The 26,765-nt window shown below is 41.2% G+C and overlaps 1 protein-coding gene across 1 annotated transcript in view; it reads right to left on the reverse strand.

Annotated features, from left to right (window-relative positions):
* The window catches only part of LOC121873070, a 33,470-nt gene extending 9,352 nt beyond the window's left edge, over positions 1–24,118 (reverse strand). The window contains exon 1 of the mRNA XM_042376387.1: positions 23,731–24,118. Within this exon, the coding sequence (XP_042232321.1) occupies positions 23,731–24,118 (388 nt within the window). The remainder of the gene's footprint in view (positions 1–23,730) is intronic.
* Between the last annotated feature and the right edge of the window lie 2,647 nt (positions 24,119–26,765).

Here is a 26,765-nt window from a genome sequence, read left to right on the forward strand (position 1 = left end):
TGACAATGATGTAGTCAATGAGATGCCAGTGTTATAATCGTGGGTGTTGTCACGAATCCCTGAACTTGTCGGCCTGCCTATGGTTCCCTGCCAAATGTTAGCATCTCTGCCAACCCTGGCATTGAAGTCACCAAAGGAGCACAACTATATCTTCTCTGGGGATAGAGGTTAGCACTCTGTCGAGGTCGTCGTAAAAGGCCTCCTTGATATCATCCTCTGCATCCAGTGTTGTGGCGTATGCACTGATGAAAAGGGCATGACGTGAGTGATTCAGTTGGATTTGGAGCATCATGAGGCGCTCGTTAATCCCAATAGGCATTTCAGTTATCCTGTGGAGGATGGATTGGCGGGTGGCAAAGCCAACTCCATAAATGAGGTTTCTCTCTGCAGCAGGCTTACCCTTCCAGAAGAAGGTATAGCCAGACCCCCGTTCTGTGAGTTGACCCTCGTCTGGGAGCTGGGACTCACTAATGGCTGCTATGTCGATGTTATACCTAGCCAGTTCTTTTGCCACAAGGGCAGTTCTTCTTTCAAGACGCTCATTTGTGCCAGTATCCACATATGGTCCTGATATTCCACGCAGCGATCATAAAAGGGTGTATGGATTTGGTTTTGTTTGGATCTGTGATTTTGATTGTGTTTTCGACCGCAGAAGGATGACCTTATTGGGTGTGTTTGCCCAGTCATTTTTTTTTTGGCAGGCTATGTTTAAGACACCTTTTCTAGCCCTCTCCCCACCTGGGGTGAGCAGATGGCTCTTCGAAAGTGCTACTCAGTCGCACAGATAGGACCGGATTACACTGCTTCCTAGATCCTATTGTATAATCGACAATCTTATCTGTGCCGCCCTCATCTGTGCCGCCCTTATCTGTGTCGCCACTCATCTGTTGTCATAGGACTTTTGGGGGTATAGGGGTTTTGATGATGATGAAAGGTATGATGAACTGGATGGTGGCTGTGCGTGAGTTGATTTATGTGGTGAGGCAGGAGCGCAGGCTGCAATCACACATCTTGACTCTCCCTTTTCTTGACCCAGTGTTGCAAATGTTTTAACGACTGGGTAGAGGGAGAGTTGCAATGGACTGCCGTTAGGGTTTCGCCTTAGTAGCCTGTCCATCATGCATTGCCTTCGTCTTCCGGTGTAGTCGTTGGGTTCTCATGGTGGTCACCTCTTCCGCCTATACCGCCCGTGGGGTCTTGTTGGAGCTCTGTAAGCATGTCTGCCTGATGCGGGGCTCCACCGCAGATTTTTTTTTCGGAGTTTAATCCTTTAGCCTTATATCTACCAAGGTTAATCCACAAGGCAGCGGGGCAATGACTGGTAGGCGCCAGGACGTGTCCACATGCTATTGGGCCTATGCACCGTCTCTCATGGGCCCACTGCTACTCCGAGATCCCCTGCTGGTCTAGCCTGGGCTCACGAGTCACCCAGTTACCGTGTGTTGCCACGAGGAGGCACAGCAGGAGTCTTGATGGTGAGGAGGCTGTGTACTGGCAGGAGAAGGCTTATGCAAGTTGCTTCCCTGTTCGGTGAGAGGTCTAGCCAGCGGCGGTAGCTGAAAACGAGAGGAAGCAAGCAATGCCTGCACCTGAACACTAACATAATGCTGCCATACTAGACGCGTTGCACCACCCTGTGTACACAATAGAAAATGGAATATCATGCAATGGTTCACTTATTCATGAAAGAAAATGGATGTTAATGATTATCAATTGTTTCCTTTCTATTTACACGGACATTGTTCGTGTTTATTCGGTTAGTATCTGTTTTTTTATTACACACACACACACACACACACACACACACACACACATCGTAAGATAAGAAGATGATCACTTACCCAAAATTAACCTCAGTTAATTTGACTTGGGCCGACCTTAGGTGACCTTAGTCTCAACAGCTTATTATAATATTATGGCCTCTGTTACCCGCACTGAATCTGTTGATAGTATCTCAGGTGAGGCTGACCACGCCCTCTCTCTCTCTCTCTCTCTCTCTCTCTCTCTCTCTCTCTCTCTCTCTCTCTCTCTCTCTCTCTCTCTCTCTCCATGATCTACCTATCTATCTTTCTACAATAATATAATAATGAAGGAAACTGCAGTGAGCCTATTGGCCTATACTAGGCAGCCCTGTTTACACACAGCTTACATCAATCATAACTGTCTAATCTACATTCCCACACATATCTAAATTAGTCTAATTTAAAACTATTTCTACGAGTTCGCACCTGATTTGATAGTTTAAGTACGTTATATTTCGCCTTTATTCCATTGATACACTTGGATTATATTTTCCTTTATTCTACGTCTCTCAAAGGAATGAAAAAATTCAGTTTTCTTCACCTATCTTTGTGCTCAAGATTCCTAATGCCCGGGATCATCCTCCTCTGAACGATTTCTAGGGAATCAATATCCATTTTCGAGTAAGGTGACATGGGATCATGTGGTTCAGTGTTGGTCACTGTACAAGAAAATGAATATTGATTCCTTTATTTTTTATATATTTATCTACCAATCAATGTATCTATCTACCTTCCTACCTAGATACCCACCCACCTACCGGTATACCTGCTGCGTATGTATGTATGTATGTATTTAAGTGCTTCAACAACTAAGGTCATAAAGCAATGAAATCTTTTGCCTGCAATTAGATTAAGGTTGTGTGCTGGTTGACGGTGATAACTGTCTTGTAGAGCGTGATTCGCCCACAGGCATCCTTAGGGTGGCCTGAGGAAGAGCAATAATTACCATAGAGAATAAAAACACGAAAGGGAATGAAAAACAGTGAAGTAAGTAAAAACAGAGAGGGAGAAAGAGAGAAGATAAATGAAGAAACATAGAGAGAGAGGGAGGAAGGACATAGGAAGAAAAGCAAATTAGAAAAAGAAAGGGGATGAAGAGAAAAGTAGAGTAAGTCAAACAGAGTGAGAGATTCACACGTCGCAGGGTCTTATTAGAGTTAGCAGACGTGCTCACAGCTCAGCCTCTCTCGTTATTGAAGGGGTCGATCCCCCCCCCTTTTAGCGTGTTAATGAGGGTCGGAAGCGAAGCCGCCACCACGATATTGAAACTAACCTACCATTATCCATTGTCTATGAAGGAAAAACAAATGAACATCACTACCCTCCGTCCCCCACCATAAAAGATAACTGATTGGATTTCTCGATGCTTAGATTGTAACAAAACAAATCAAATACTAACCGAATACACACGAACAATGTATGTATAAATATTAAGAAAACGATTCATCATCACAACCATCCATTTTCTCTAATGAATAAGTGAACCGTGATATTCCACTTTCTATCATTAAAAGTGGTGGGCTAGTTCTTTACCATGAGCGACCTCTACACCCCATAGTTTACTCCCAACTTTTATATTTCCTCAAATTAATCTACTGGTGAGAAAAGGTTTGGGACATTCATTCTCATTAACTTCATCTGCTGCTCTTGAACAACCATAGACAGATACAATGGATTACATTTTAATTCAGGAAAGATTCAGAAATTCAATAACCAGAACCAAGACGTATCAGATTCAGATTTGCCCCCGAGGGGGCTAGTTTATTGGGCACCCCCCCTACATCCTGTGCAAGGTGAAGCGCAGAAGCGTTTACAGCGCCCAACAGGGAAGTATGAAAAGTTCATACTTGCCTTTATGACTCGTACATTAAGGGCGTAAAAGCCTGAAGGGTCATAGGTTTTGTCAAGTTACATAAAGTGAGAGGATGAGTGTGTGGGGGGAAAGTTCCCGGTACATTTTATCTGTTTATGGCAAAGAGTGGCAGGTCCCTAATAATGTCAAATGCCAGGCCTGTGACTAGGAGGAGGGATATCTGGTCTGGGAGGGAAGAGGTGTTGGTAACGGCTGGGGACCTATAGGAGGAGGTCATAGGGCAAATGAGGATGTAGTGAGAGAGGGTGTGAGAGTCGGGTTGGCCACAAAGTTTACAAAAAGTGCGGTGGGGCTCAGGGTTGCCAATGTACTCCCATAGGTACCTGTACCCTAGGCGCAGTCTCATGTATATAAGCTGTTGAGATCGAGTCAGGGATTGATATTCTTTGTAGTGGCGGTTGTCGTCACCGGTTACAGCGTCATAGTGGCATAGTGTGACGCTACCCCGTTGTTTCAGGTGTGTCCAATTTTCGTTGAATGCCTCTCGTTGTGTGGCGTGTATGCGAGATTTCCAAGACGTATCCAGGGGCAGATTGTGGATCAGATCACGTCCCATTGATGAGCTTAGTGAGGCTAAAACTTCAAAAATTAAAAATAAAAACTGGAAAAATTCAAATGGGATTTAGGAGAGCACAAAACAGTGTCAGGGATAGAATATGAAATTGAAACCGAAAATAGATTTTCAGTATTACTGGAGGGTGCCTTTGATGAATCAGTACAAGAATTTAACAGGTATAAAGAAGTAATGGTGAAGACTAGAAAAAACTTATAGGACATAGGAGGAACGAGGCTAAAAGTAAATGGATGACAAATAACATTTTAAAGAAAGTGCATAGACAAAGAAAGATATGAAACCGAGGTAAGGCTTACATAAAATTAATAAATAAATTCAAAGGGAATGCAGACAAGCCAAGAAAGATAATCAAGAAAGGAAATGCAAGGAGAGTGAAGACGACCACATAAGGCATAATTATAGGGAAATGTATAGAAACATTATGCAAGTGAATACAAAGAATAAACTGGGTGGGACTATTAAAAACAAATACAATAAGATCCTGTATGAACCAGAAGAAATAAAAGAGAGATGGGCAGAGTACGTAGAAGAAATATATAATGATAAGGATGTAGTGGAGGTATGAAACGAAAATGAAATAAAGATCGAACTACCAATTGTGGAAACAAAAGTTGAGGCAGCTGTGAGCAAAGTTAAATATTATAAAGCTTGTGGGATTGATCAGCTTCCAGCATAATTTACAAAACAAATGGGCAAGAATGGGATAAATTGTTTGACTAAAATATGTAATTCAATGTACTTTTAAGAAGACCTTCCCAGTGATTTGAAAATATCAATATTTGTAATAATATCTAAATAGCCAGGAGCCTCCGAGTGTACCCAGTTTAGATCAATAAGATTAATAAGTCTTGCCTGCTAAGTTTTATTAAACATAATTATAAGTAGACAAAATTTTTAAATAGAAAGTGGGTTATCTGAAGAGCAAAATGGATTTAGAAAGGGAAAAGGAACGAGCGAAGCTATATCTGGTTTGAGAATTTTGAGTGAAAGGGCTTTAGAGGTCCAAAGAGATTTGTATACTGTATCTGCTTTGTTGATTTTGAAAAACTTTTGATAAGGTAAAGCACAATAAGTTTGTAGATATCCTGGACAAAGTAGGTATTAATGAAGGAGATATTAGATTTTTCAAGAATCTTTACTAGCAACAGGAGGCTGCAATGTTAGTAAATAATGAGATTACTAATTGATTAATATATATTCATAATTCTTACTGAGGAAAGTTATAAATGATAATGAAGGAATGAAAGATAATGGGAAAGTTATATTAAATACGCTCTATGCAGATGATACTGCTCTTATTACAAATAGTGAAGAGGCATAACAAAATCGTTAACATATTAGTGGAAAAATGTGAAAATACGGTTTAAGAGTTAATACTGTGAAGACGTTAGTAATAATAGTTTCCAAATTGGAAATGAATCTTAAAATAAAAATTATGGCAGGCAACAGCGAACGTAAACAAGTGGAAAATTTTGTGTAATTGGGAAGTAACATTAGCTGTGATGTTATGTGTGGAAGAAATCATAAGACGAATAGGCAAGCAAAAACAGCATTTAATAATCTAAAAGACCTAATGAAAAGGGCCATTAACTTCAATTTGAGAAAAAGGCAATGACTGATGTATGGTTCAGAAGTGAGGACACTTTCAGCAGATACCGGGAAGAGGTTGGTGGCCATTGACATGTGGTGTTATAGGCGGTAAGAATAAGCTACACAGAAAGAAATGTCAATGTAAAACTACGAAGAATAAAAAAAATCAAGATAAATACTTGAAATGAATAAAGAAGAACAATTTGATACTTTGGTCATATAATTAGCGATGGGAGGATAATAATGGAGGATTGTTTAAAACAGCCCAAGAACGTTTAGAATGGAGAACTGTGGTCGCCAAATCTCTCATATGAGGACAATACTCTGCTTGTGTTACGACCCAAGGGTAGATCATTACATAAACACAAATCACTTAAGTCTTTCAAATATATCAGTATTTATTATTATATTCTTAATCCCAAGTTCTCCCAACAAAGGTCGAGTTAACAGGTCAAAACCTAAACAAGTCAATGAAAAATATGAACATTTATTAACTTATTCCTACCACCTCATATGTAAATAAAATAAAATAAATAACAATAATAATACAAGATGTTTGGAAATGGCCGAGTAAGGACTGAAGGTCCAACAAGATCACACAAAATCAATATCAAGCAAATCAAATCTCAATCGTCAAATGCCAACTCCCAAAACACCAGAGAGAGGGTATACTACTTAACTTATGACAGTTGTGCCAAGACTGATTAGAGGTGGTCCAGTAGGTCACCTCCGTCACCTCTCTACCGCACAATACTGACCTACTTTATCCTGATTGGCCAAAACGTAAACTTTATCTAAATTACCTATTGACATTAGTTCCACTTATCTAACCTATATACAAACCTAAGGCAATCAAATATAATACACTCAAGCATAATACACAATGTAATAAACAAGTTAATACCTTAATGACGAATCAGTCAGTGTGGGCGAGTAATGAGCGAACCTGCCCGTAAGTCACCACACACCATCCGAACCAACGTAATTCATACCAAGAACAGAAACTTATGGCGGACACTCGTAACATTATGTCAAAACACGAGTGAACAACACCACCGTCTACTTTCTTTCAAGACAAAAAGGGCTCCATTACGTCACTAAAATTCGCAATTGGTAACCCAGCACCTTATATTTGGATCAGCTAAGAATTAACCACCCCAGTTTATTTCATCTTATTAAACACCGTATCGTAACCTAGGAGTTAGGATATTTCAGGTTTTGTCATGTTATCTTATGTTAAGTTAAGGTAGTTTAGGTTAGGTTATATTTGGGTAGACTAGACAAAGTTAGGTTAGGTTAGGATGTTTAATATTTGGGTAAAGTAAGTAAAGGGCTAATCTTCATGTGATTCCAATCTTCTCTTAATTATTTTTTGGCAGAACCATTGTTTTTTTTTTTGTTTTTTTTACGGAGATTAGCCCACCCGGGCACAGGTCACTCACCCACATGGGGGCCTGGGGGGCGAAAATGTAATATCATCATCACACACACACACAACATATATATTATATATATATATATATATCATCATCATCATCATATCATATCATCATTATTATTATTATTATTATATTATTATTATTATTATTAACAACCATAAGGAAAAAGATCAAAAGTGAGAAACAATATATGTATGTTGTGTTGTCAATAGTAAGAGAAATAATTGAGACCCTGCAATTGTGTGTAATTGAGACAGAAAGTCAGATCAGCAAACTGGGACTTAGTCACACTTTCGTGATGCCATGTGGCAGCAGGGTCTACCATTAGACAACACATCTAATATACTATAGGACTAGCCGTGTGTCTGTCTGTCTGTCTGTGTGTCTGTGTGTCTGTTCTGGGCAGCCGAAATGGCACTTTCGCTTTTCATCAAAATTGGTGGAAAAATCGCAAAAAAATTCGTAGAGTGGAAGAAACCTGGTCCCATGTACAGTAGATGGTTTCTTTAGGAAGCCATTAATTAACGCTGGAAATTGAGGCAAGTCTACGGACTTGGTGCACCCTCATTAGCTGTACGCTGTCAGCCAGCCGGACAATTGCAGTTATCATTTGCCTTCCTCCCCCCACTTTTTTTTCTTAGCCTACTTTTTAATGTCGTTTGGATTAGTAAAGGAAGGAAGATGAATAAATGGAAGAATAAAAGAAGGGAAACAGAAAATAGTTAGAGATAACAGGTGGGGAGCTTAGTTCCATCATGTGTCTGGATGTTTCAAGGTTACCAGACCATTTCGGACTCTACAGCTACAGTGTGCACAGTATACTTATTCCTGTGGCTGACTGTACAGGAAAACGAGAAGAGAGAAAAGATAATAACAGGAATGCATGGAGAAGATAGAAAGGGAGAAGAGAAGGAGAAGAAGAGAGACTGAAGCATTATTATCCTTAAGAGGAGAGGAAAGGAGATGGGAGAAATTGATAGTGAGAGGTGGAGGTAATGAATGGAGGGATGGAAGGACAGAATAAGAATGGTATAGAAGGATAGTAGAGACGGAGACTAGAGAGAGACAAAGGAAGGACAGCGATAAGTAAAACAAAATGAGAACAAGTATTTGGTTGATAACATGTAGAAATTAGTCGGTTAAATGTAGGTAAAAAGAGTAAGAATAATGAGATAAACATAAAAAGAAGAAAGAGACACTTATTATAACAACCACGACCATGATTATAACAACCACGACCATGATTATAACAACCACGACCATGATTATAACAACCACGACCATGATTATAACAACCACGACCATGATTATAACAACCACGACCATGATTATAACAACCACGACCATGATTATAACAACCACGACCATGATTATAACAACCACGACCATGATTATAACAACCACGACCATGATTATAACAATCACGACCATGATTATAACAACCACGACCATGATTATAACAACCACGACCATGATTATAACAACCACGACCATGATTATAACAACCACGACCATGATTATAACAACCACGACCATGATCATAACAACCACGACCATGATTATAACAACCACGACCATGATTATAACAACCACGACCATGATTATAACAACCACGACCATGATTATAACAATCACGACCATGATCATAACAACCACGACCATGATTATAAAAAAACCAATAACAACCACGACCATGATTATAACAACCACGACTATGATTATAACAACCACGACCATGATTATAACAACCACGACCATGATTATAAGAACTACGACCATGATTATAATACCTACGACCATGATTATAACAAACCACGACCATGATTATAAGAACTACGACCATGATAACAAGACCAGATTATAACAACCACGACCATGATTATAACAACCACGACCATGATTATAAGAACTACGACCATGATCATAAACACGACCATGATTATAACAACCACGACCATGATTATAACAACCACGACCATGATTATAAGAACTACGACCATGATCATAACCACGACCATGATTATAAATAAATCACGACCATGATTATAACAACCACGACCATGATTATAACACCGACGACCATGATCAACCACGACCATGATTATAACAACCACGACTATGATTAACAACCACGACCATGATTATAACAACCAGACCATGATTATAACAAACCACGACCATGATTATAACAACCACGACAATGATTATAACAACCACGACCATGATTATAACAAACTACGACCATGATTATAACAACCACAACCATGATCATAACCACGACTAATGATTATAACAACCACGACCATGATTATAACAACCACGACCATGATCATAACAACCACGACCATGATTATAACAACCACGACTATGATTTTAACAACTACGACCATGATTATAACACCACGACCATGATTATAACAACCACGACTATGATTATAACAACCACGACCATGATTATAACAACTACGACCATGATTATAACACTACGACCATGATTATAACAACCACGACCATGATTATAACAACCACGACTATGATTATAACAACCACAACCATGATTATAACAACCACGACCATGATTATAGCAAACCACGACCATGATTATAACAACCACGACTATGATTATAACAACCACAACCATGATTATAACAACCACGACCATGGATTATAACAACCACGACCATGATTATAACAACAATGACTATGATTATAATAAACCTACAACCATGATTATAACAACCACGACCATGATTATAACAACCACGACCATGATTATAACAACCACGACCATGATTATAACAACCACGACCACGATTATAAATAAACCACGACTATGATTATAACAAACGACAATCATGATTATCAATAACCACGACCATGATTATAACAACCACGACCATGATTATAACAACCACACATGATTATAACAACCACGACCATGATTATAACAACCACGACTATGATTTAACAAAACCACAACATGATTATAACAACCACGACTATGATATTATAACAACCACGACTATGATTATAATAACCTACAACCATGATTATAACAACTACGACCATGATTATAATACCCACGACCATGATTATAACAACCACGACCATGATTATAATACCTACAACCATGATTATAACAACCACGACCATGATTATAACAACCACGACCATGATTATAACAACCACGACCATGATTATAACAACCACGACCATGATTATAACAACCACGACCATGATTATAACAACCACGACCATGATTATAACAACCACGACTATGATTAACAACCACGACTATGATTTAACAACCACGACCATGATTATAACAACCACGACTATGATTATAAAAACCACAACCATGATTATAATACCTACAACCATGATTATAACAACCATGACCATGATTATAATACCTACGACCATGATTATAACAACCACGACCATGATTATAATACCACGACTATGATTATAACCACGACCATGATTATCTCATATACTATAGGAATAGCCGTGTGTCTGTGTGTGTGTTCTGGAAAACGATGTCGCTGTATGCTGTCAGCTGGCCGGCGGTTGCGCACTAGCCAAGCACGAGCGTTCGAACTTTCACACTTTGGTAAACTGTACCACCGGACTCGCCACCGTGCACGAAGGGCCCACGATCACTTGTTATGCTTCAAATATCTTCCCAGGTGGTATTACTTCCCTGTTTGGTAGCTACCTGTACAACCATTGTACAGAGGCAGTGCATGTATACCTACAGAGACAGTGCATGTATACCTACAGAGACAGTGCATGTATACCTACAGAGACAGTGCAGGTATACAAACTATAAATATCTTAACTGGTCACTTCCCTGCCATAATACAGGGTGTCCAAATAACAATATGACCCGCATACTACTAAAACTAGCACGAGAATGTGAATCGATGCTATTTACTTTCTTTCTTATTAATTAACTGGCATAAAATAGTTAAAAACACTATTGAATATTCTTATCGTATATTTTTTTAATAACCAGTGTTGCAAACTTTGATCCATATGTTACTAGTGTTATCAATTCGAATGCAATGCAATATGCAATATGTTTTAGGGTCAAGTTCCTTTTAGACTCCCTGTACATTTCTCGGACTCTGTATTTACAGTGCTTTAGTGCACCCTGTAAATTTAAAGTCTTTTCGGACAAAGGTGAAAAGACGTATATCTTAGGACAATTTTAAAGAATTTTAGGACACGCTCTGATTATTTTAGGACACCATTGGGCGACACAAGGGGTGAGGGGATAGGTATTTTTAGAGCTTGTTAAGGGGAGTGTCAATGGGATAGTTATTGCTATAATTTGTGTATTATGAAGGACCAAGGTAATGTAATTAGGTGAGGGACGATGGTACAACACACACACACACACACACACACACACACACAAAACAAAGAAAGAAAGAGAGGAGACAGGAAAAAGATAGATATACACAGACAGAATGAAAGATGGAGAGAAAAGATTCAAGAAGCCAGCATAACAGAGAGATGGGGGAGAAAACACGCAGGGGTGCTGGAATAATGCAGGTCTTGGGAATGGGGGGGGGTGAGGTTGTAACAGACAAAAGAATATCTCAGAGGGGACTGGGAGGGGTGGGGTACAGGAGGGGTGGTGGTAGATGAGGGGTGAGGGGGGAGGCTGGAAGAGGAGGAGGAGGGAGGTGGTTGTGGTGGTGGTAGAGGAGGTGGGGAGGGGTGGGGACAGAGGAGGGGTGAGGGGATTGTGGGTAGAGGAGGGTGGGGGAGGGGTGGTAGAGGAGGGGTGAGGGGAGGTGATGGTGGTAGAGGAGGTAAGTAGAGGAGGGGAGGGAGGTGGTAGAGGGAGGTGAGGGGAGGTGGTGGCTGTGGTGGGTGGGACGAGGGGTGGTGTTAGAGGAGGGTGAGGGAGGGGTGGTGTGAGTGGTGGTGAGACGAGGGTGGTAAGCAGAGGGAGGTGGAGGGAGGGTGCGTAAGTTGGAGGAGGGGTGAGGGAGGTGGTAGAGGAGGGGGTGAGGGGAGGGGTGGTGGTAGTGGTGGTGGAGGAGGGATGGGGAGGGGGTAGAGGAGGGGTGGGAGGGGAGAGGTGGTGGGTAGAGGAGGTGAGGGAGAGGTGGGATGGAAGAGGAAGGGTGGGGGGAGAGGTGGTGGAGGCAGAGGAGGGGTGAGGGAAGGGGTTGTAGAGGGGTGAGGGAGGTTGGTGGGCAGAGGAGTGGGGGGAGGGGGAGGGGAGAGGTGTAGGCTGGAGGAGGGGTGAGGAGGGTGGTAGAGAAGGGGTGAGGGAGAGGTGGTGGTAGAGGAAGGGTGAGGGAGGAGTGGTTGTAGAGAAGGGGTGGGGGAGGGGTACCAAGTAATAGAGGAGGGATGAGGGAGGAGTGGTGGAAGAGGAGGGGTGGGGGAGGGGTAGTGGTAGCGGAGGGGTTGAGGAGAGAGTACCAGGGTGTCATGATCACATACACTGGCACCCAGTAACAGGTACTACATCATCTACTAGATAAAGAACAAACCCCAATATATCCCGTGAAAATGGATCCGTATACCTGACTGACATTTAGGGGCAGTATGGATATAGTACACTGAATACTAAGTGTACAGATGCTAAAAAATATTCTTTACTGGGGAGATCGATGAATTTCAGACGGAACACTACGACTCTTGTTGTTTCAGTAAGGTTGTCAAAATTCTTCGTCTTTTGTGTCATATTGTTTAAGATGATTTTTTGATCGACTTACATGTAGGCAGTGTGGATGGTTCTGCGCTTGACCATGTTCACTTCCCAGTGGGAATGTTAGGAATCCATAGTCAGCTGGAAGGGCGAGGGGTGCCCCAGGCGGTGAACCAGGAGATGATCACTGTATTCACTTAACCACACCCCAAAAATGTTCCCAGGGAACTTTAAATATATAACTCAAGTAGAGGACTCATGGGAAGAGATCTACAGTAGGTGAGATGTGTGTCAGTCAGGTGGTAAGATGGACTGCCACTGTTCTGACTGATGCAACCATAAATGAGCAGGTTTGTAAGGTGAGGAGACGAGGAGAGGCTTGTAGGTGAAGGTGAAGAGGGGAAGCGAGTAGAAGATCAGTGGCGTGAGGGTCCGGATTCTTATGGTAGAGAAACATGGTGAGGGTGACGTAAGGGGGTTGAGGAAGGTCGTTGGATGTGGAGGACTTTTAAAACGATAGCTCATGGGAGAGGAGATGGTGAACCTGAACGAGGAGAACTAACAGGAAAGGAGGCGACGACAACCCTGAAGAAGGACTGGTAGCAAGGGACAAGAGTGAGAAGAGGTTACAGGTGTGTAATGGTGTCGATCAAGGTCGTGTGGCCCTGTGAGTGAGGTGGTGCATCAGATGAAGGCGGCGGTGCAGAAGGTGAGTGAGGCGTTCCTGTGATGAGGGGGAGATGATGGCGAGGCTTAGCGACGCCCCAGAGCAACGAGAGAAAGAAAGGGAGTTTTTTTTTTTTTTACGGGGAATACCCCATCCGGGCACAGGTCATCGACTCACATCGGGGCCTGGAGGGCGAAAAAATATGAATAAAAAGAAAAAAAAAAGGAAAAGGTTGTATTAATCTACACCACGAAGATGCCCGAAAACCAGATTTTTATAGTGAGACACATTGTATGAGTATGGAAACACGGAAGAAGGCAGAGTATTCCACAGTTTGGCTGTGTGAGGAAAGAAGGATGCACTATATCGTGTTATTCTAGTGTGACCGCCATCCACAGAGATATGAAGGGCACAGCGGGCAAGACAAGTGTTACGAGCCCACGGCCTTGCCGCCGGTACACAGGATGCCAAATACACCGAACATTGCCTGTTAAAGTACCTGTAAAAGAGAGAGAGTGAAGCAACATTGCGGCTAAGAGAAAGAGAAGAAAGATTATCAACTAAAGGAGGAGAGTTAATAAGACGAAATGCCTTTGATTCCACCCTATCTAGCAGTTGGACAAAAGAAGAGCCACCCCAAATATGAGAGCAGTACTCCAAGTTAGGACGAGTGAATCCCATATAAACTTGAAGCAATTGCTTAGGAGTGAAGTACCTACAGCATCTGTACAGCATTCCCAACTTTCGGGACGCAGCTTTAGCAATTTTGTGGATGTGTGGCTTCAATGACATATTAGAGGAAATGGTGAGGCCTAGCATATCTATTTTAAGAATTTGGCAGAATGATAGCGTCCTGAAATGTGATTGGTGTGAGATTATCTAATTTGGAAAGTGTAATTGGTAAATACCGAGATATATTTCTATTGAATTTAACCAGGTTTCTACCTCTCCATTCGGAGATGCTGCACAGATCCGCATGATAGATGTAATGATATCAGCTCTAGAAACAGATCTAGTTTGAGAATTAGGAGGAAGGGGAAAATTTGAAGAAGAGTGAAGAGTAGAATCATCAGAGTAATAGTGGATAGAATTAGTTGTAGTGTGAAGTAAATCAATGATAAAAAGAAGGAAGAGAGTAGGTGAAAGAGCAGAACCGTGTGGGACACCACTATTGGTAGAGAAAGTGCGAGAGGTCGATCCCTCGACAAAAACTGCCATGGATCGGTTCTCAAGGAAACTAGAGATTTGAAAACAAAGTGGGGGAGAAAAACCGTAAGAGGGGAGTTTAGAAAGCAAAGACTTGTGCCATACCCTGTCAAATGCTTTGGAGATGTCGAGGGCCACGAGGAAAGTTTCCCCATAATCCCTAAGAGAGGATGACCAAAGATGGGTGCAGTAGAAGAGCAGATTACCAGTAGATCTCGCCTGGCGAAAGCCATACTGGTGATCCGACAAAAGAGAATGGCGTTCAAGGTGACGGAGAAAATGGGAGTTCAAGATAGTTTCGAAAATCTTAGAGAGGGATGAAGTTGGAGGGATTAGAATGGTCACCCTTCTTCGGGATGGGCTGAACCAAGGCATGCTTCCAAGAAGAAGGAAAAGTTTAGGTCTTGAGGCAAGGGCGAAAGAGGCGAGCAAGCACAGGGGCCAGGGCTTCAGCACACTCCCTCAGAACACGAGGGGGTATTCCGTCCGGTCCATGCGCCATACTCACATCCAACCTGGATAACACACCAGCAACCCTGCGAGTGGAGATTATAGGAAAGTGAATAGGTTCATTAGGAGGTGCAGGGGTAGGAGGGATAGAGTTGGACTCGTCTAAGGTGGAGTTAGAGGAGAATGAGGTGCCAAAGAGATTGGCTTTGTAAGGGTGAAAGTTGGCTATAGAGTTAGCAGGTCGGAAGGGAGGAGGTAAAGAAGGATTGCAGAAGTTATTATCGATGTTTTTGGTTGAAGACCAGAAGGATTTACTAGAGGAAGAATTAGTCAGGACAGCGGTGTTTCTTATTATTAAATTCCGCTTAACCCTACGGAGAATAGCCCTATCTCTCACCCTGCAAGCAAGAGAGCAGGAGCGATCAAACCATGATAGTAAAGTGAAAGTTTTGGTAGAAGATAGGATAAATGCACTCATACCACCCTGTATAACCCCAGCAATGCTGTCAGCACATACCAAGGCGTCCTGAGTGGAAAAGCAACATTCATCCCAAGGAAAGTCGGTGAAGAATTCTCGAAAGGATTGCCAGTTTGCCCTCCCATAGTGCCATAGTTGACTTTTAAAGGGGGTGGTCGCGCCCACTTTGAGTTAATAGAAATAAGATTGTGATCAGAAGACTTTAAGGGGGCAGAAATTTATTATGAATACTGTGAGGGGTTAGAGGTAAAATAAAGATCAAGAATGTTAACAAGTTGATCGTGTCGATCAGGAACGCGTGTAGGGTGTTTGATTATTTGTTCCAAATCATTAAGTAGAGAAAAAAAATGCCTCATCTCCACCTGGGTCATCCCTTGCAGAGCCAAGTCACTCTCTGTGATGTACATTGAAATCCCCAAGGTAGAGGATCTCGGTGTTGGGGTGTGTGGATAGCAACGACTCATGGCAAGAAGTGAGATAGTCAAAGAGTTCGAAATAGTAGGTAGAGTTGGGAGAATAGTATAGAACCAAAAATAGTCATAGTTGCTTGAGATATTTTCAGCCAGATAAAACTTAAAGGGAAGATTCAAGATCCGTGAGTCGAGCTGTATGTGTACGTGTGTAGAACGGAAGGAGGTATACAGGTTGAAGTTGGAGACTTGAAAAGGTTTGGGTGAAGCTGCTTTGGATAGTTGAAGTTCGGAAAGTAGTAAGAGGTCGGGGAAGACGTTAATAAATGGTGCTCCACAGAAGGAAAATTGGATCTCAGGCCGCGAATGTTGGAAAAATGAAGTATGAAAAAAGCCGATCCTCCAGCAACCTCGGTGACGTCAATTGAGGCCCCAGTAACTTGATGATGATCAGGTCGGCCCTGGGGTCCACAACCAATATTAATATCAACTGACAGGAGAATAAAATAAAATGAATAGAACAGATCAAGAGTGAGTACGGTTATATTTGTTGTGTTGTCAATAGTAAGAGAGACAATTCAGACCCTTCAATTGTGTTTAAATGTGGGCCAAAATGTAGCGTAAATTAGTATACACTACTAAGAATATTTATAACGTCTCTGAGTTTAGACTGAACCACAGGAAAAATTCTATGAAAGACAGAAGACTTCCTTAAGCGTAGGAAGGATTTAGAACGCAAGAGGGATACCGAATAAGGTCAGAAATCGTAGTGAATATTGCTGAGTGCACGTGTGGGAGCTCGAGGAAGAGTCTTTATGATACGTTGGTAGGCCTACAGTGGAAGAATACTACGCTGATGCAAAATATGTGTAGAATGATAGAATGACACACACACACACACACATTACACAAGGAGGAATCTCAAAAAACTCTAGGCCAGATGTCAGGTGTGAACTCTACCTAGGGTGTCACGGGTCGTAATTACCTGTAATTACCGATGAGACTCTCACCTCAGCAGTCACACCTGGATGCCCGCCGTTTTCACCAGTACGTTTGATCCTGCCGTTCTCGACCTTCACGTTTAGAACTTAAACCCACTCATATGTCGCTCACCATGACGTCAGCTACTCTCTCTCTCTCTCTCCCGGTAACTGACTTTTAGCGTCTTGGTAATCTCCTAGGATCACCTCCAGATTAGTCACCCCAGCTTAATTCACACGATGGTTAACCACCCTAACGTTACCTTGGGGGTTACGTTATGAGTTAGAGTGGTTCATCTTAAGGTGGAATTAGCTGGGGTAGCTAATCTTCAAGTGACCTAAATCTTAACCAAAAAGAGTTAGCTTATTAACCACATTCTGACACCAGTTTGCAGTATATTACATCATGCGTCCTCGTGGTCCTTCTATCCGATGTTTACGGCTAACCTGTGTCCAGTGTTTCATCCCTTAAATGACCCAGCGAGTTTGGTTAAACACAAAATGCAGTTAATTAGAGGAAAGTAAATATATTTGTTTTCTTTTTGGGGAGATTGGAGGAGAGGAGAGCTTGGGGGATATGCTGCGTTTTCGACTTCAGTTTAAAGTGCTCTCTGTTGGTTTTATTATGGTGGTGTATTTATCATAATACCTATTCGTTTGAACGTCTGTATATCAATAAGGTCTATAAGGTGAAAATTATTTATTCAGGCACCTACTGTTGACTCTGATACTATTTATTCCCTACTCGGCTTTCCTATTCCCTTCACCTATCACTATTCCCTACTCTATTTTCCTATTCCTTACACCTACCCTTACCACCATACCCTACTCCTACACTTATACCCGTCCCCTAAATCTCCTACCTCTCCCCTACTTCCTATCCCCTTGTGACAGTTTCTTTCTATCACCTCCAATTAGTATTAGTAAGTTCTACTACTCGTAAGCGGCAGGGGATTGAGGGAAACATTGTTTGGCGTATGTGTTTTATTTGTCTATAAACATATATATATATATATATATATATATATATATATATATATATATATATATATATATATATATATATATATATATATATTATATTATATATATATATAACATATAATATATATATATATATATATATATATATATATATATATATAACATATATATATATATATATATATATATATATATATATATATATTTATATATATATATATTATATATATATATAAATATATATATATATATATATATAAATATATATATATATATATATATTTATATATATATATATATATATATATATATATATATATATATATATATATATATATATATATATATATATATATATGTACATACAGTATATATATATATATATATATATATATTTATTTACATATATAAATATATATTTCATGTAAATCCACAATGAAAACGTGGATAAGATAAATCTTGATAAAATCACACGGGAAAATGGAAACAACGGAGCACCCCAGCCCTCGTCCCCATTCAAGACATCTTCAGAGGCAACTGGATTACAGAGAGAGGCTTAAATATACAGGGTGACCTTAAAAACATGAGGTCAGGTCATAATGATGTCATCCACTAATCCCCACACCAACACACACGTAGAGGAGCTTAAGAGAAGGGGGGTGACGTGACTAGTCAGGTCAGGCCAAAAATAAGGGACCTACAAAACAACTATTATACATCTAGATCAAAGGTTTTCAAAGCATTTTTAACCTTGGGCCACTGACAAATAAATTTATGTAACATATTATCAGTTTTGAACTGACCATCACTAAGGTTTATTGATTTTAATTCCTAAATCAAACTAGCTTCAACCAGAAGTCTTTCTGTGACACAAGATGATTTAAATACTTCTAAGCTTTTTTCCCAAGCAATGGGGTGATTATTATTCCTAACATGAACGAACAAGGCACTGCTTTCAGATGCTGTTCTGATATTATACTTATGTTGTTTGATTCTGAGCTGCAGTGTTTTTCCTGTTTGTCCTACATAATTACAATTACATTTGCTACATGGAATACAATAAACACTTCCATTTACATTCAAACTTGGGCTATTCCTTATTAACATATTGGTAATGGTAGAGTCATACTTGAAAACAACATTAATATTTAGAAGCTTGAGGGACCGAACTAACGGGACAAATTCATTACGATAGGGCAGAGTCAAAATATTCTTAAGTGTAGGAACTTGTCTGGTTTGAGAGGAATGAAAGGATTTTTTAGCCCTTTTAAAACAACGATTAACAAACACAGAAGGGTACCCGAGTTTCTGTGCAATGGAACGAATGCGTTTCAATTCATCGTCAATAAATTCAGAGTCACAAATACGCAGACATCTTAAGAACATAGCAGAAAAAACTGACATTTTGGTAGACTCAAGGTGATTCGATAAAAAGTGAATGAAACTGTCTACCTGTGTGGGCTCTCTACATACAGTAAATTTATAGTTTTGGCCATTTCTCATAATAAGCATATCAAGGAATGGAAGGGATCCATTTATTTCTCTTTCAATTTTGAATGTGATACGAAGGAACTTCGTGTTTTCTTCTTTCATTGTGGTTATCAGCATATATATATATATATATATATATATATATATATATATATATATATATATATATATATATATATATATATATATATATATATCTTATATATATACAGTGGGTATGCTATAACAACGCGGATGAATACGGGACTACTTCACCTGGCGCATGAATATTGTTGTACCGCGACCCACAACAAGAGCGTCAGGCGCCATCTTGTCTCATTGTGTAACGAGTGCACCACTGTTATTATTTGAAATTTCGTCTTTTGATGTGGAAATTCGCGTTATTTGTATAACTATTTTGTTATACAAGTATACAATTATAACAATGAGTCGTCAAAGCAGTGAAAAGCTAATAACCCTTGAAACTAGAAAAGAATTGTAAAAGAAACGTGAGAATGGAAGAAGCATTGCGAAAACTTAGTGATGTATGGGATGACTAAATCGACTATATGTGCGATTTTGAAGAATAAAGGAGTTAAAAAGTGCGAAGTGGCTAAAGGAATCGTTAGACTTAGCAAAGCAAAGTGTAATGTGATTGAAGAGATGGAAAATTTACTCTTAGTGTGGATAAAGGAAAAGAAATGGCAGGTGGTAACATTGGTGAAGCTATAATTTGTGAGAAGGCTAAACAATTGTTTGAGGACCTTAAAGCCAAGACTCCCAGTGGAAGTGATAGTGCTGTGCCAGTGTTTAGGGGCACCTGCATGCTGAATAACACTAGGTAAGATAAAATACCGTATTTTACATTTTCCACAGAATTTTTCAGTGTTAAGTGGTTGTATTTGGGGGCCTGGAACAGTTAATCCTATAACGAACAGATGCTATAACGAACGAGGTTCTGGAACCATTACGTTCGTTATAGCTACTACAATATATATATATATATATATATATATATATATATATATATATATATATATATATATATATATATATATATATATATATATATATATATATATATATATATATATATATATATATATATATGTAACCGGTCGGAATTTACTGGACTTTATTTTCTCACTTGACTTGGGGTTTATTAAAGATTATTAGATGGTAATGGCAGTGGAAGCGCCCCTTAGTGAGAAATCCCGAACCAGCACAAGAGCACTTAAATTTACTAACAAAATGAATTGTCCGTGACCCGTGGAAGGATAGCGTCTGTGACTGAGATGAATGAGACCCACTGTAAATTTTAGACACTTATATTCCCTCCAACTACAAACACAATCAAATAATGGTGCACCAATATGCGCACCTCTTAATTTGAACTTAAAACACTACTCTGAGGAATAAAAGTTATACATGATATTGAAATTATTAGAAACTTAGGCAACAATAAATTTAAAGTATTAAGAAATGTTGCTTGCACACATGAAACAGGCCTTAAGGCTTTTTCACAGAATAATATCCACCACTGCGGAAGTGGTATAAAAATAAGAAATTATTAATTCCACCATGAATAGGCCTAAAGGGCACTCAATATAATTATGTTACACCAACAGATGCAGGCCTTAAGGGTTTTCAACAAAATAATACCAGTCACTGAGGAAATGGTATTAAAAAATAAGAAATTAAATACTCTACAATGAATAGGCCTTAAGGGCACTCAATATAATTATGTTACACCAACAGATGCACACCTCCTAACCTAACTTAAACACTACTCTGGGGAACAAAGGTTATATCTGAGATTGAAACTATAAAGAAATTTTAAATGCACACAGCATACATTAGTAACTGAAAAAATAGTATTAACTACACACAAAAATATTGTCACTATTATAAAGACGTTACTGAGTCCAACACCCGTGAACTATGCTCCCTAACCTAACACACACACAGATTCCACCTGCACTCCGTAGTCGTTTAAGGCACAACCAACAGGCACCCGTAGTTGAAGGCCCAAATCAGCCTTTCTCCACCTTGGAAAGTGTACCTCTTAACTCCACTGACTCTTGGCCCCAGTGTGCGACCCTGTATCACTCAGCTAGCTTCACTTTACCCCCCGGTACATCCATAAAGCGGAAGGGAGTGAGCCAATCAGACCTTGTACAGTTGAGAGAAGCTTTAGCTTCCCGTTAGCAAGAGGGTTTCACTAAGCTGCTTGAAACATGTGGTATTGTGAGCCGAGGTAGAGGAGAGCTGATGACCCCAACGATCGTCCCGTCGTCAGCTGGGCACCCAGACGGCTAGATTCCCTCAAGAGATCCTTTGATATCCCGCTAAACAGTGACAGGCCTACACTGATCGGTCCAATGGCGACAATCGCCACCCTCAATCATCAACGGCAGTCTCAAGCGGCGATCTCTCATAAGAACATAAGAATGGAGAAACTGCAGCGGGCCTATTGGCCCATACTCGGTCACAACTCACGGGCGTTTAAAAGGTGGACCGCCGCTCACTCTGCCATTATATTATCGTCTGTCGACCAGTGTCCAATAGTGACAATAATTTGCTCTTGAATTACCGGTAATCTATGCTTGTGTGACTTTCCCAGAATAGTAATTTACAGAAACAACCTTCAGAGGAATTTTTGAAATGATATTCAGTGGATTATGAAGCAAAGGAATGTAATAGGAAACGAAAACAATGCCGTTGTTCATTATTTGTTCCAGTGATCGCTGGCAACGTTCTATAAGAAGTTACCTATTAAATTTTAGTACTTGTAATATAGAGTGATACTATATACACCTTTAATTGTTCAAAGTGAGAAAAAGTGATACATTAAAATGATTTAGTGGTAAAATAACACAGATAAGTGGTGGCGAGTGTGTGTGTTTGCGACGTGAAGCCATGACGTCATCAACCAGCGATCAGTGAGTCCTCAAACAATATTACAACAAATAAACTTAATAAGCTTTTGCTCATTGCTTTTCAGTCAAAATTTTATATTGAAAAATTTTTTATTAGTAAAATAATTATATTAATCATTTTATTCAAAGATTTAAACAAAGGACCTTTAAATCTCCTTGATTTAAGTGCTATTTTAGCCCACTTGTTATTTTTTTTTAATTATTTGTTTCAAAGTGTCTAAGTCCTTTCATATTTAAATGAATGTTGTTAATTTAGTGTCAATGTGGACTGAAAGCTTATTATATTTATAATGTACGAGTTGTTACATAATATGTTTAGAATTTTAGCGTTCGTAAATGCTCAGATGTGATGTATAATAATAATAATAATAATAATTATAATAATAATAATAATAATTATTAATTATTTTTATTATTAAATATTCTTATTATATATATTTCGTTGTATTTTATCATATTCATTTTACACTAACTGTAGTGTATATCTCGTGATCTTTAAAAGTATTGATAACAAGTGACCGTGCAGTACACCCCCCCCCCCTCCACACACACAAACACAAATGCAACAAAGTCTTATCCCTGGTATTGTTGGCCATAAACTAGGAAAATGCTTGGACAGCAAGACAGAATACCCCGGTGAGTGATATGTTTGTGTATGAGAGTTGGGCTATTTTAAAGTGTTATTTATACCCAGGTATTACCAGTCCTGTATATATGTGATATAAGTAAGTGCAGTAAGAATTGTATGCAGGAGATGCTTTATAAGTTATTTGTGGAGTAAAAATACAAATAATATTAATTTATACTTTATTTTTAGTTTTCACAAAAACATAAACAAAAAGAAAACAACGTGGATTATCAATCACTTTTGTTTCATAGCAGTTTTCAGGCGGCGCTCCTTGGCCATGGCCCGGGCCTGTTGGGCAGCAGCTTTACGGGCTTCAGCGACCGTGTTAGTTGGGTGCTCAGCCTTTGATTTGAGATTACCTTTGGCCCCTGGGACCAAGGTATTCTTGACTTGGTGAGGAGGCCTATTAGCCCGGGCCTGTTGGGCAGCAGCTTTACGGGCTTCAGCGACCCTGTTGGTTGGGTGCTCAGCCTTTGATTTGAGATTACCTGTGGCCCCTGGGACCAAGGTATTCTTGGCCTGGTGAGGAGGCCTATTGGCCTTAGGCATTTGAGCAGCAGCACTACGGGCAACTTCTTGGGGAGTGTCCCCTTCGGTGGCCACCTGAGGACTCTCCTCTTCGGTGGCCACCTGGGGACCGCTGGCTTCGGTGACCATTTGGGTTTTCTCCCCTTCGGTGACGACCTGGGGACTCTCCTGTTCCGTGGCCACCTTGGGACTCTCCTCTTCGGTGGCCACCTGGGGACCGCTGGCTTCGGTGACCTTTTGGGTTTTCTCCCCTTCGGTGACTACCTGGGGACGCTCCTGTTCTGTGGCCACCTTGGGACTCTCCTCTTCGGTGGCCACCTGGGGACCGCCGGCTTCGGTAACCATTTGGGGACTGTCACTTGTTGAGGAGAAGGAATCAACACATTGGCTGATGACCCCCCATACTATCTTTGCATTATCTTGCATTATGCAAATTGTTTCTGTATTGAAGCATTCTTTTTGATAGGCTATTTTGAATCTCCTCAACAACACTGGAGGATACACCACATATTCAAATCTGGCGTACCCCTCCTTAGTTTGTCTTCCACACTTGGCGGAATAATAGAAAAATATCCCATTGTCTGGGATATTTATCAGTTTTTTTACCTCTTGCCGTAGGTACGCACATCCTTGTACTACGGTCATGTTGTGGTAACGGAGGTCTTCCAGATCTGCAATTTTATCCAACACAAAGTTTACGTTTGTGTTGGCGGGAATTTCAAGGGAGACGCTGTAGCCCACGACCCTTACACCACTTAAATTTGTGTAAGCCTCGGCTAACTCGTCGACCGCGCTACGGAGTTTGCTAGCAGATGCCAGGAAAAAACTTTTGTCGTATTTTCTCATTTTGACCACTTCCTGGGGAGTGTCACTGTCGGTGACCACCTCCTGGAGAGTGTCACTGTCGGTGACCACCTCCTGGGGAGTGTCACTGTCGGTGACCACCTCCTGGAGAGTGTCACTGTCGGTGACCACCTCCTGGAGAGTGTCACTCTCGTTGACCACCTCCTGGGGAGTGTCACTGTCGGTGACCACCTCCTGGGGAGTGTCACTGTCGGTGACCACCTCCTCTGGAATGTCACCGTCGGTGACCACCTCCTGGGGAGTGTCACTGTCGGTGACCACCTCCATGGGGGTGCCCCTGTCTGTGACCACCTCCTGGATAGCGTCACTGTCGGTGACCATCTCCTGGGGAGCGTCACTGTCGGTGACCACTTGGGGACTGTCACTTGTTGTGGTGAAGGAGGCAAGGCCTTCGTTGATGAGCTGCTATGATTTAATAGCATTATCTAGCATCACGCAAATAGTTTCTGTGTTGAAGCATTCTTTTTGAAAGTCTAATTTGAATTTCTTCAACACCACTGGAGGATACACCACATATTCATATCTGTAGTACCCCTCCTTAGTTTGTCTTCCGCACTTGGCGGAATAATAGAACATTATCCCCTTGTCTGGTAAGATTCTCAGGTTTTTTACCTAGTACCGTAGGTACCCGCATCCTTGTACTACGGTCGTGTTGTGGTAACGGAGGTCTTCCAGATCTGCAATTTTATCCAACACAAAGTTTACGTTTGTGTTTGGGGGAATTTCAAGGGAGACGCTGTAGCCCACAACCCTTACACCATTTAACTTTGTGTAAGCCTCGGCTAACTCGTCGACCGCGCTACGGAGTTTGCTAGCAGCTGCCAGGAAAAAACCTTTGTTGTATTTTCCCATTTTAACCACTTCCTGGGGAGTGTCACTGTCGGTGACCACCTCCTGGAGAGTGTCACTGTCGGTGACCACCTCCTGGGGAGTGTCACTGTCGGTGACCACCTCCTGGAGAGTGTCACTGTCGGTGACCACCTCCTGGAGAGTGTCACTCTCGTTGACCACCTCCTGGGGAGTGTCACTGTCGGTGACCACCTCCTGGGGAGTGTCACTGTCGGTGACCACCTCCTCTGGAATGTCACCGTCGGTGACCACCTCCTGGGGAGTGTCACTGTCGGTGACCACCTCCATGGGGGTGCCCCTGTCTGTGACCACCTCCTGGATAGCGTCACTGTCGGTGACCATCTCCTGGGGAGCGTCACTGTCGGTGACCACTTGGGGACTGTCACTTGTTGTGGTGAAGGAGGCAAGGCCTTCGTTGATGAGCTGCTATGATTTAATAGCATTATCTAGCATCACGCAAATAGTTTCTGTGTTGAAGCATTCTTTTGAGATAGGCTATTTTGAATCTCCTCAACAACACTGGAGGATACACCACATATTCAAATCTGGCGTACCCCTCCTTAGTTTGTCTTCCACACTTGGCGGAATAATAGAAAAATATCCCATTGTCTGGGATATTTATCAGTTTTTTTACCTCTTGCCGTAGGTACGCACATCCTTGTACTACGGTCATGTTGTGGTAACGGAGGTCTTCCAGATCTGCAATTTTATCCAACACAAAGTTTACGTTTGTGTTGGCGGGAATTTCAAGGGAGACGCTGTAGCCCACGACCCTTACACCACTTAAATTTGTGTAAGCCTCGGCTAACTCGTCGACCGCGCTACGGAGTTTGCTAGCAGATGCCAGGAAAAAACTTTTGTCGTATTTTCTCATTTTGACCACTTCCTGGGGAGTGTCACTGTCGGTGACCACCTCCTGGAGAGTGTCACTGTCGGTGACCACCTCCTGGGGAGTGTCACTGTCGGTGACCACCTCCTGGAGAGTGTCACTGTCGGTGACCACCTCCTGGAGAGTGTCACTCTCGTTGACCACCTCCTGGGGAGTGTCACTGTCGGTGACCACCTCCTGGGGAGTGTCACTGTCGGTGACCACCTCCTCTGGAATGTCACCGTCGGTGACCACCTCCTGGGGAGTGTCACTGTCGGTGACCACCTCCATGGGGGTGCCCCTGTCTGTGACCACCTCCTGGATAGCGTCACTGTCGGTGACCATCTCCTGGGGAGCGTCACTGTCGGTGACCACTTGGGGACTGTCACTTGTTGTGGTGAAGGAGGCAAGGCCTTCGTTGATGAGCTGCTATGATTTAATAGCATTATCTAGCATCACGCAAATAGTTTCTGTGTTGAAGCATTCTTTTGA

Source organism: Homarus americanus, unplaced genomic scaffold (genome assembly GCF_018991925.1).
Source record: "Homarus americanus isolate GMGI-L3 unplaced genomic scaffold, GMGI_Hamer_2.0 scaffold11022, whole genome shotgun sequence".
Classification (NCBI taxonomy): domain Eukaryota; kingdom Metazoa; phylum Arthropoda; class Malacostraca; order Decapoda; family Nephropidae; genus Homarus; species Homarus americanus.